General features: G+C 42.2%; 1 protein-coding gene across 1 annotated transcript in view; it reads left to right on the forward strand.

Moving 5' to 3' along the window:
- The window catches only part of LOC149305589 (intermembrane lipid transfer protein VPS13B-like), a 383,703-nt gene that overhangs the window by 146,377 nt on the left and 224,549 nt on the right, over positions 1 to 12,777 (forward strand). The window contains exon 19 of the mRNA XM_089477585.1: positions 11,667 to 11,776. Coding sequence (XP_089333711.1) covers positions 11,667 to 11,776 — 110 coding nt within the window. The remainder of the gene's footprint in view (positions 1 to 11,666; positions 11,777 to 12,777) is intronic.

Consider the following 12,777-nt stretch of genomic DNA (forward strand, 5'->3'; position numbering starts at 1 on the left):
GCAACTGTTAAGATTGGGTTTCCTGATAGCAAGATAATGTAAAGTGAGAAACCACGTCAATAGTTAGAAATGGAGATTCTTGAGGTTTTCAGTAGTATGTTTATTTTCTTTTCCCTGATCATAGACACATAAACACACAGCTATACCAGCTCTGTAAAGGGTGTGGGCGCATAGCAAGAACTGAGAACAAAAGTGTTACAAAAGTGCAAGTATCCCTACAATATGTAACTTGTTAGCCAACCGCATTGGGAAAACTCTCCCAGTTCACCCAACCTACTCCTGTACACTCTTATGTGTAGAGCGATGGTAGTGATACCGGCGCTGCTCCATGCAGACTCCCAGGTAATGAGCGCCAGGGTACCGGTGGGATTTTATGCCCTTTAACGTCTCACTTAAGGTGCTGCAGGTTTAGTTCTGTGGTTATTGTTACTGTAAGTGCACGTGAAGAAATAGATTAGTATTCATTCTGTTATCATACAAGCAGCACATGGTTTATTATTATTATCTTTTATTTATGTAGCGCCAACAATTTACGCAGCGGTTTCAGTGTTTTCAGCACTGATTTAGTGGTACTGCTACTGGGTGAAAATACATTTTCACTTTGAGACTCAACATGTTACGGGACACTATTGTTTCCAACGAAACTTTATGCTCATCAATAATTTCCACGGCAGGGAAGGAAACATGTTTTTAGGAAGTGAGGATAATATCTTTAACATTGTGGATGCTGAATGCCACTGGTTCTCCCTTCGCACTGGCTGCCATCCAGGGCCATGAAGACGCTACTAATTGTGCTGAAAATAGAAGAAAATTTACAATTTAAACACTTGTGGTTCTGTGTCCTGTGTGAGTTATTCATGCTCACGTGTCCACAAGTGGAGAAAAGTGCATCTCAATGTCTGTTTCCAGTCCAAGATAAATGTTAATGTGTTCATAGCCTGTGCTGCGCATGTAGCCGGAAGGATGGCCTGCAGAGAAGGAAGCACACGCATCCTCGTAACCACAGATACATAGCGAAGGACAGTTTCTCATGTTTCATGGTTACAGTGGAAGCCTTGAGTTGACCGTTGTCTAATTCTGTGTGGATTTATGTGAGCCTGGAGCAGCCTTGATCTCATTTTACTTCAGAGACTTGTTAGCAAATTCTGTCTTCACTAAGTAGTAGTGAACACACACATCCTCATAAAAGCCATCATTTCACTTGATTGTGCTGTCCCATTCTGTAAAGAACAACACCTCCGTGTTTAACGCTTCTGTTGCCAGAAAGGGCAGCTCATACTTTTTTCCCGGACGTACCTGCCCCAAGTGCCAGGAGTGCGCATCTGCGGCTGTCCAAAACATGTAGGCAGAAATGTAAATGGGAACTGTGCTTTACTTTGTATTATAAGTGTAATTTCAATAACAGCTTCTGGAATATGCTATAGTTTACATAATACATTGTTTTAAACTAATGCATATTTTCTTTAGGCCAGTCTGTATAACAAATGTAGTTGTAATAACTTGTGAAGAACCCATTATTCCACCTCTTGTTGAAACCTAAATTCATGTGATGTTTATTGGCAGTATATATATATATATAAATATATATATATTTTTAACATTTTAATTGTGTCTAGTTGCCTGACCAACTTTTCTGTGTCTGGGACACCGGGGCATGTGAGGGTCGCAAAATGACGCACATTGGTGGAACTGGTGCATGCTGAGCCGCCAGCAGTCCCGCTAAACAGGACAGTTACATATAACCGCATGGGTAGTGAGTGAGAATGTGAGAGCAGGGCCGCCATCAGAAAGTTTGGGACTTCTTACAAAACAAATTATTTGTCACCCTCCTCCCAGGTATTCCCCCCCCCAAACACACACCCCACCAGGATTTTCTCTCCTGTTTTTGTGGTGCCAAAGATGGCACATGCAGGCTGTTTGGGAGCACTAAGAAGCTGTTTCATTGTTAAGATGACACTGAGAAGCTATTCGGGAACAAAGATGGCACTGACAAGCTGTTTCGAGACAAAGACGACACTGGGGTCTCATTACAAATTGTATTTTTTCCCCCCAGAATGGACCTTACCTTATTTGCAGCATTGTTCAACCACCTTGCTGCTGTTCTTGGGTCATGTCAGAAAATCACATCCAGTGCTAGCTCACAGACGTCATTGAGACATTGCGAGAGACTAGAAACTCTGAGACTAGCCTCTGCCGGTGAGGACTCCTCCTCCAGTATCACGGTCATGAGAAATAAACGTGGGAGACTTCCTCTCACCGAGTGGGTACCCCAGGACAGCCAAGCCCCTTTCAACTATAATAGTTGTATCCCCCAGATGGCGGCCCTGTGTGATAGAGCACGAGAGTGAATTTTTTTCATGATATAGCATAATGGATGTAGGTGTATTTTTTGGGGGGAGGGCAGCATTTCATCCTTGGTCCCAGACACCAAAATATCTTGATCGACCCTGAGTTTAACCTCAAAAACCTGTGATCAGTTATGTTGTGGTCTGTTACACAGCCTGAGCAGTTCTGAGTAATGCATCATTATAAGGTGATGTCCACAGTAAGGGCTGTAAAGGTGCGTTTGGCACTTTCTGCTGTTTAAGGTTATAGTTTTTTGATAACTTTTTTTGGACCTCAACCAAAGGACCAGAGACTTGATGTATTAACCAACAATGTTACTTTTTTGGACGGGGACTTTAAAAAACATATAGGTAAGACCCAAAGGTAAACTCTATCGATGGGCATCTCATATAATGTTCTTTCAGTCATTAAACTTACTCCTTAATCCAGAGGCACCATGCAGCCCGAATTTAAAAATGTTGCATTCACTCGTCTTCTGAATTCTTAGTCTTCTCAAGTGCTTCATGAATTGTGATATTGATCAGATACCACTGCCAAGTATAATACACTCCACAAAACTATATTGGAGCAAAACATACCATGAAATAATAGTTTCAAGAAGTACGATAACTCCCTTTCCCTAAATAAAACACCACAATGCATATGTTGAAAACATATGTTGGCATATGTGCAGCTTGTCAGCAATAACGCAAGCTATTTATCACTGAGTAGAAGAACAGCACTTCTAGCGTCTGCCAAGACACTGTCAATGTACAAATCATATTTATGTATATCAGCGTTCACCTGAATCTCCTCTCCCCATATGAGTGGTGTTTTCTTTGGGGTTTTTTTGTAACAATATTTGTACAAGTCTAGTTTTGTTTTGCCTGTTTAGGTCATTTTTTCTGGTTTTCTAGTTACAGCGTACCCATAATTTCCTTTAATATTTTAAGTAACATAGTAACATAGTAACATAGTTCATAAGGTTGAAAAAAGACCAAAGTCCATCAAGTTCAACCTATATACAGATTGTGCCCCTACTGTGTTGATCCAGAGGAAGGCAAAAAAACCCTTATGAAGCAGATGCCAATTGCCCCATACCAGGGGGAAAATTCCTTCCCGACTCAAAATATGGCAATCAGAATAAATCCCTGGATCAACGTTCTGTCCCTATTAATCTAATATCCATAACTTGTAATATTATTGCTTTCAAGAAACACGTCCAGGCTCCTTTTGAACTCCTTTTATTGAGTTTACCATTACCACTTCCTCTGGCAGAGAGTTCCATAATCTCACCGCTCTTACTGTAAAGAACCCCCGTCTGTGCTGGTGTAGAAACCTTCTTTCCTCCAGCCGTAGAGGATGTCCCCTTGTTATAGATACAGTCCTGGGTATAAATAGGTCCTGGGAGTGATCTCTGTACTGTCCCCTTATATATTTATACATAGTTATTAAGTCCCCCCTAAGCCATCTTTTTTCCAAACTAAATAACCCCAATTCTGATAATCTTTCTGGGTACTGTAGTCCTCCCATTCCCCTTATTACACTGGTTGCCCGTCTTTGAACCCTCTCCAGCTCCACTATATCTTTCTTGTACACTGGTGCCCAGTACTGTACACAGTATTCCATGTGTGGTCTGACTAGTGACTTGTACAGGGGTAGAATTATTTCCTTGTCGTGGGCATCTATGCCCCTTTTGATGCACCCCATGATTTTATTTGCCTTAGCAGCAGCTGCCTGACACTGGTCGCTACAGGTAAATTTACTGTTAACTAAAACTCCTAAGTCCTTTTCCATGTCAGTCGTCCCCAGTGTTTTCCCATTTAATACATATTCCCAGCCTGGATTTTTCTTCCCCATGTGCATAACCTTACATTTATCTGTGTTGAACCTCATCTGCCACATCCCAGCCCAAGCCTCCAACCTATGCAGATCCATTTGTAATCGTGCGCTGTCCTCTATTGTGTTAACCACGTTACAGAGCTTAGTATCGTCTGCAAAGATTGATACTTTACTATACAATCCCTCTACAAGGTCATTAATAAATATATTAAAAAGAATAGGACCCGAAACTGACCCCTGTGGTACCCCACTAGCAACAGTCACCCACTCATAGTATGTACCATTAATAACCACCCTCTGTTTCCTATCACTGAGCCAGTTACTTACCCACATACACACATTCTCCCCCAGCCCAAGCATTCTCATTTTATGTACCAGCCTTTTATGTGGCACCGTATCAAATGCTTTGGAAAAATCAAGATATACGACATCCAGCGATTCACCCCGATCCAGTCTTGAGCTCACCTCCTCATAAAAGCTGATCAGGTTAGTTTGACAGGACTGGTCCCTTGTAAACCCATGCTGATATGGAGTCATACACTTATTTTCATTGAGATACTCCAAAATAGCATCTCTTAGGAAACCCTCAAACAGTTTACACACAACAGAAGTTAAACTAACAGGCTTATAATTCCCCGGGTCACTTTTTGTCCCCTTTTTGAATATTGGCACAACATTTGCTATGCGCCAGTCCTGGGGAACAGACCCTGTCACTATAGAGTCCTTGAATATTAGAAATAGGGGTCTGTCTATTACATTACTTAACTCCCTTAGAACGCGGGGGTGAATGCTATCTGGACCTGGTGATTTGTCTATTTTGATTTTTTTAGGCGGCACTGCACTTCTTCCTGGGTTAGACAGGCGACATGTACTGGGGCAGTTATCTCATCCTGCTGTATATTACCTGGCATTTCATTTTCCTCTGTGAATACAGCAGAGAAGAATATATTTAATAGATTAGCTTTTTCCTGATCCCCGTCTATAACTTCTCCCTCATTACTTTTTAATGGGCCAACGCTTTCATTTTTAACCTTTTTACTATTTATATAGGTAAAGAACATTTTGGGGTTTGTTTTACTCTCTTTGGCAATGAGTCTTTCTGTCTCCAATTTTGCTGCTTTTATCTGATTTTTACATATTTTTTTTTTCCCCGATAGCTTTTAGTGCTTCCTCACTGCCTTCCTGTTTTAGTAGCTTAAATGCCTTTTTTTGCCATTTATTGCCCCCTTTACATTTTTATTTATCCACATTGGTTTTCTCTTGTTCCTGACTCTTTTATTCCCATACGGCATGTACCTTTCACAGTGAGAATTTAAGATATCCTTAAAAATCTCCCATTGAGTGTCTGTACTCTTGTTTTTGAGGACATTTTCCCAATTTACAGTGTTAAGGGCTTCTCTTAGTTGATCAAACTTTGCCTTCCTAAAGTTCATAGTTCTTGTGGCTCCTCTAAGAGTTCCCTTATTGAAGGACAAGTTATAATGTATCATATTGTGATCACTATTTCCTAGATGCCCCCTGACCTGCACATTAGTTACTCTGTCAGGTCTGTTGGTTAATATTAAGTCCAGTAGGGCGCCCCCTCTGGTCGGGTCCTGTACCATTTGGGACAGATAATTATCCTTACTTATAGTCAGAAACCGGTTTCCTTTATGAGATTCACAGGTCTCGGTTTCCCAGTTTATGTCGGGATAGTTAAAGTCCCCCATAATAACCACCTCATTGTGATTTGCTGCCTTGTTTATTTGCTTTAATAATTGATCTTCTGCTGCTTCCATTATATTTGGTGACTTATAGCAAACCCCGATCAGTATTTTATTATTTTTCTTTCCACATATTTCTACCCATAATGACTCCACATTATCATTTCCCTCACATATATTCTCCCGCAGTGTGGCCTTTAGGCTGCACTTTACATAAAGGCAAACTCCTCCAACTTTTAGTTGAATAGACTATAACCCTGTATGTTAACCGCCCAGTCATAGCTATCATCCAACCATGTCTCTGTTATACCCACTATGTCATAATTTTCTGCAGACATTATTAACTCCAGTTCGTCAGTTTTATTGGTCAGACTTCTGGCATTAGTAAGCATACAATTTAGAGGTGTATGGTTTTTTTCCCTATGAAGCCTATCCCTATTAACTATTCTAACCCCTCCCTCCGCTCCACCCCCAGGTACATTTATAAGCCCCAGCTCTCTATCTACACTATCTTCCCCTTCTATATTGTAGTTTCCCTCCCCCCTTTCCCTAGTTTAAACACTCCTCCACCCTTCTGGCCATCTTCTCCCCGAGCACAGCTGCACCCTCCCCATTGAGGTGCAGCCCGTCCCTACCATAGAGCCTGTATCCGACAGAGAAGTCGGCCCAGTTCTCCATGAACCCAAACCCCTCCTTCCTACACCAGCTTCTGAGCCACTTGTTTAGCTCCCTAATCTCCCGCTGCCTCTCTGGTGTGGCACGTGGTACAGGTAATATTTCAGAAAATACTACCTTGGAGGTCCTTGCCTTAAGCTTGCTACCTAAGTCCCTGAAATCATTTTTAAGGACACTCCGCCTACCTCTCACTTTGTCATTGGTGCCAATGTGCACCATGACTGCTGGGTCTTCTCCAGCCCCTCCCAGTAATCTGTCAACCCGATCCGCGATGTGCCGAACTCGAGCGCCAGGCAGACAACACACTGTTCGGCGATCCCGGTCTTTGTGACAGATCGCCCTGTCTGTCCCCCTAATAATTGAGTCCCCCACTACCAGCACCTGTCTGGCCTGCCCTGCGCTCCTCCTTCCCTCCTTACTGGAGCAGACACCCCTCTGGTGGTCAGAGGCAGTGACTTGCTGCAGTACTGCTAACTCTGAACTAACATCCCCCTCATCTGCCAACCGGGCAAACTTGTTGGGGTGTGCTAGATCAGGACTAGCCTCCCTGGCGCTTTTCCCCCTACCCCGCCTTCTAACTGTAACCCAGCTAGCTGCCTGACTGTCCTGTACCTCCATCCCACTATCCTCCCCCACCTCTACCCCCGAGAGAGCTTGCTCAGTGAGCAGCAGACTCCTCTCCAAGTTGTCAATAGATCTCAGTGTTGCCAGTTGCTCCTCTAGACTCAGGATTTGTGCTTCCAAATGAGCAACCCGCACACATCTCGCACAGCAATATGCACCCTCGAAGCGCTGATCAAGGATTGCATACATTGAGCAAGATGTACACCTGACCGCATTGTCAAACATGGAGGACATCTTGGCAATGGGGATAGCTCAAATAACTGGCAAAAACAGACAGTAAGGTGCAATATATATATATAAATATATGGAATCACAAGGATTTATACTTTACCCTCCTTCTTGCTTTTTAACTCCTTCTTTGCTTGTAACTCCTCAATTAGAGATGTCACTTAGGAGATTCGCCCCAGCTCAGGATTCGCTTGTGTGTCCAAGCTAAATGCAAATGCAAGTGCAAAAACCAAAAAGTCTCTGTCTTATATACCCAATGTTCCAAAATATTTTGTTTAATTCGCTCTACAAACGTTAGTGGGAAAGCTTAAAGGAACAGTCGTCTCCGTTCTTTAAGATGCGTGTCAGGGTCTGTTTGTCAGGGTCTGTTTTGCGCGGACCCCAGTGCATTTTTACAATATGAAAAGGAGTGCCGGCATTCTTTATTTCTAGGTGTTAGGAAATGACTCCCCGGCTGCCTGTACTGGAACCAGGGAGTGTAAACTGGAAGCAGTAGCAGAAGCCAGTTGCCACAGTGCGGTCATGAACGATTCCCACTGTAAGTAAAGGTTGTTGGATAGCATTTCATTTTGACAGAATTTATTTTTTTCACTAAAGGATACCTGACCCGATTCCCGTGCATTAAAACGCACCTGAGTCCATGCAAAATGGACTCCAATATGGCTTTAACATGAAAATAAGGCTGGAGCGGTCCTTGAATTGGGCCACGAAACCATATTCCCAACAGTCAGCGGTGTAATATTTAATGGGTGTGAAGCTTATTGCGGGTTCTAAACAGAATTATCCACAAGTCCACCTGGCACACGGAAGCCTTCAAAACCAGCTTATTCACTGTGGTATTCAATTAGACGTTTGTGGTTTATTTAGTATCAACACCTGTTAAACATTTAAAGCCGTTGAGACACCTAAAAGTCATTTGGTTATTACTTGCTGGATTAATGATGCAGGGCATAGTAAATGTTAGTGTAATATTTACTCATGCCATTTCACTCTTGTAACAACATAACAAACCTTGCCCAAATGTAACCTCATATCGTTTTTTGGGTGGAATTATAAGGATTTGTTATAGTTTTGTGAGCATATTAGTTATGTAGATTTCCCTCAGATGTGTAGCAGTTCAGCTCAAGCCGGTGTCAGACCTTTAAGAAGTACGACGCCAGAATTGTTATTCTCAACTAACGATTATAGCAGATTTGATGAATATCCATCATTCAGCATTTCTTTGTATGTGCCGTAGCCGCGTGTTGGTTGCAATGTCGATATGTTCACTAAATTATGTTAAAAGGTAGGCATGGCGTGGACATTAAAGGACCACACGGTGACAAATCATTGTAAAGCCAACAAAATGTCGTAAAATATATGAAGCTTAAACTTGCTAACTGATGCGATGTTGATGACTGTCTGGGGTCCCAGAGACTGCTGACATAGGCATAGCCACCGGCGTAACGTCCCCTGCACGGTGGGCACACCGCCTGCCACTCCCCAGGGACCCAGCCCACGGTGACTCCTGCACTTGGCTTCTTGTGTTGGTTCCACCCGACCTAGACATACCCCGCACCAGCACTGATCCGGACTTCAAAGGAGAGGGGAACAAACCCTTGCTGCAGATTTATCCAAAAAGATCTAAAGTCAGTGAAGCCCTACCATTTATAAACCTCCCATGATTCCTGCTCAGAAACCTCTTCCTAATTTATTCTCCCTAATCCACATTGACCTGAACCCTGGGCACTGTGTATGTTATGGATAACTACCCAGTCAAGCAGCTCCTTCATTAATGCTGTATCATTGTTTGCTATCAAATCTCCAGAACTCACGCTCCCGTTCCTGGACCTATGTCTCTGTATGTAACGGAACTCCCCATCACTCAATCAGACGTGTAAATACTTGACTTCTGGGCTGTTAAGCACAATGGGGGCTCATCACCCCAGCCTACCTAACTGCTCCCTGCACTGTCTATCCTGCACTGATACAGAGTATTAAAGCCGACCTAGTAAACTGTACTTAAGTGTCTCCTGCCGCTTTTTAATAATAATTGTTACTGCACCAGCAACGGACACGGGCTGTTAATGGGTTTGTCGTTCGTAAGCGCAGCCATCACATTCATTTATGTTCTACGTGTAGCACTAATGCTTCAATTGTCCAGCAGCGTCACCTTGTTTCAGTTAATGATTGCGTTCCGACCTACATATTAAGTCGTTAGCACCTGTTTGGTATAATCATACACCCAGCTACATGCCTACAAAATCCCTGACTTTGGCCAAGTGTGCCTAGAAGAACTGAAGCTTCTTTGAAGGCAAAGGGTGGTCACACCAAACATTGATTTGGGTTTAGATCTCTCAATACGGTACTCATAGCTTCACGGTATTTTAGAAACCTTATCTACAGATACCGTGTGATTCAGTCATCTGCTGTGATTCTGGCATGTAATGGGTTTTTAGAAGAGCATTTTGTCATCTGTGGAATATGGAAATCATTATGAAATAAATCCCTGTGAATCCACTCAGCTTGCATGCGTTTACCAAAGATTAATATTTCTTAGGAAGACAATCCCGGCTAAAATCCAAAGTTTAATCAAGATTTGTAAAATGAAAATATTTGCATTGGCAATGACGAGGAAAAGCCTCTCATCTTCGTCGTTAAAGGCATTTCATCGCTCTCGTGGTCTCCTATAGTCACCCTTTGGTCATCATAGAAGAAATTTCACACGTGGAGCTCATAGCATTTTTCTGGTAAATGTAAAATAATAATTGTGTGGGAAATATGAGACATTGGTCTCAGCACATGTCCCTTTCTCACATTTTCTTACGGAAAATTGTGTTTAACAGAGTGGAGTAATCTAGATGTTTCATTTAAAGGTGCTCATCCTCCTCTTCTGGTTTTATACAACTAAATTCATAAAAAATGACCTTCGGCTAAAAAAACAAACAACCCATGAAAATCCTCCAAGATCTCAAATTCTGTTCACTAACCAATCTTCATCTGCTTAAACATACATAACACTGACACTTATTCTTCACTGACCTGAAATGTTTTCCAAGCCTTTGAGCTGATATGTTACAGCGCTTTAGGAAAAATATATATATAATCATATCATTTTTCTCTCTCTGTATGTCTAGGCTGTACATTCGACTCGAATGAGAACGGTCATCCTTTGTAAGCGAGAATATTGTTGGAAGCTGTCCTTGATACACTAGTCACTAGCAAACTGTAATAACGACACAGCTGGGGTTAAAACCGACATCTCATTCACGTAACAATTAAGCGAAATTATCCAAATGTTTCAGAAACAGATTTCCAGTGTGAGCCTGTCTTTCATTGTCAGATGTTTTCATGACCCCACACTTGCGAGTTTTGTGTATAATCATCTGGTGTAATAGAAATAGTGTCAAAGGGATGGAACGCTATTGCCGAGTAATGGTCTCTCGCTTTAAAAATAAACATCTTAGCTATGCCTAAATATTTACTCCTCATAAGGACTTCATCTGCCACATTACATCAGGAGACTATTATCCTCCCGCAGCCATCCATCCAGGTGACAATCTTCGCTCTCATCTGACCCTCCTTGGCTCATGCATCACGTAAATCATTGATTGTTGATTATACTTTGCCTGCCCGCTCGTTGAACGTGTATTTAGCAATTTACAAAGGCACTGGCTTGAGCAAATTGTTTTGAAGCTTCGCTATTAATGTCTACCTCACATTATTCAATACCTTCGCTTTAATATGGTATTATAGCCCTAAAAAGAGAGACTTTTTGGTTCATGACGTATTCCAATTCAAATGTATGTTTCCAGTTCTAATTGTATAGATGTGACGCCCCCTTGCCTCAGAATGTCTATTATGTTTGCAACAGTGTTTAAGTTGATGACGTAAAACAAGAACTTCACTATGCGTTATGAAGGGCCAACCCCAAGGAGTGTCTCCTATGTGAAGGTTAGCTCTATGCAATACATCAGTGAGGTTTCTGGAGCCGCCTCACACATTAAATTATGCACCAGGCAGGGCCATCCCAGCCCTTCTTGCAGAAGAACGTAGTCAACATTGATCCATGTCAAATCACTAGATTGAAACCACAACTGTCCTGCCCGCATTAATGAATAAAATTGGTATTTTAACACATCGTGTGTTACTGCTCACCATATCTACATCATTAAATAAAGTACCAGAGTAGTCTTCCTTTGCTTCCCGTGATCTGTGTTCTGGTGCGTTATTACCCTGTTTACATAATAATGTATTTACGGGTTTTTATTTGCCTTTTTTTTTGTTTAGGTGCAGTGCTTCTTGCCAGCATTCAAGGCGTAGCGGTGAACGTGGATCCTGTGGTGTATACATGGCTCGCTTACCAGCCTCGGAGAAGGAGCGGCAGACAGCCGCAGCAGGTAACGGAGCCTCGGCGTTATACCTCGCCGCTTGTCTCTCGCACAGCTTGATCCCGCCGTGACTCATTACTATTCTATGTCTACAACGGTCCAACCAGGCATCGTTTTGGGCCTCAGACCAAAGCAATGCTAAACACCTATTTTTAACTTACTCATAACTTCTGCATTAAATCTGCTATGTGAACACATTTTGGCAGTTTTAAAGTTGAAGTCGACACTTCTCACCACTTTCAATATATCTTTTAAAAAAAAGGACTTAGCGGTACTCTGCCTTGGCAGTAGAATAAAAGCAGCTTTTGCATTTTTGGGGAATTATGAGTATTGTCTAGTCGAGAATGTATAGTTTTCACATGCTACCAGTAATCCTCCCTCTAATGTTTTGGTAAATGTTCTCACCTCTTTTGTGCTCATCTGATGAGGTGGCGGAGACAAAGGATCACAGCCTTTGGGTTATTCTGTCAGCTATTGATTCACATCCGTCCTCAGTTTGTGGAAGTGCGTTGACAAAGTGTTTGCAGTCGCAAACATTCATACAGAAACTGTAATCAGAAACTCAATCAGAAGAATCTACAGCAGATGAAAACCATTTGTCCTTCCCTGGGTGACAGTTCTTTCTGGTGTGAAACCTCAGCCCACATTAGATCATTCCACTCCTGCCATTTATATCATCGGTGGCATTTGTTTATCCATTTATTACATCAGCGTTTTCTGTTGTGAGAGGGATTCTTTTACCACCTTATTGCTGCATGTTCCAAACCCCAGAGAAATAATGATCATGTTGGTTGCCTTACACTAGAGCTTCTTGCCACCTCTTGCCCAAACCCTGCTGGCTCTGTGCCTTCGGCTGAGAGAGTGTGCTTGACTCGTGTTGCAGAATTATTCTATGTTCTGCACTAAGGTATCTTCACTAAGCTTTGATTAAGGCTCAGTTAATCACCCTTGGTAATTACTAAATTGGACCTAAACCAGTTTTGTTGTCCCATTGTAAATCTTGATGATCT

The sequence above is a fragment of the Sceloporus occidentalis genome, unplaced genomic scaffold (genome assembly GCF_023333645.1).
Source record: "Sceloporus occidentalis isolate IW3139 unplaced genomic scaffold, rSceOcc1.0.p SCAF_11, whole genome shotgun sequence".
NCBI lineage: Eukaryota > Metazoa > Chordata > Lepidosauria > Squamata > Phrynosomatidae > Sceloporus > Sceloporus occidentalis.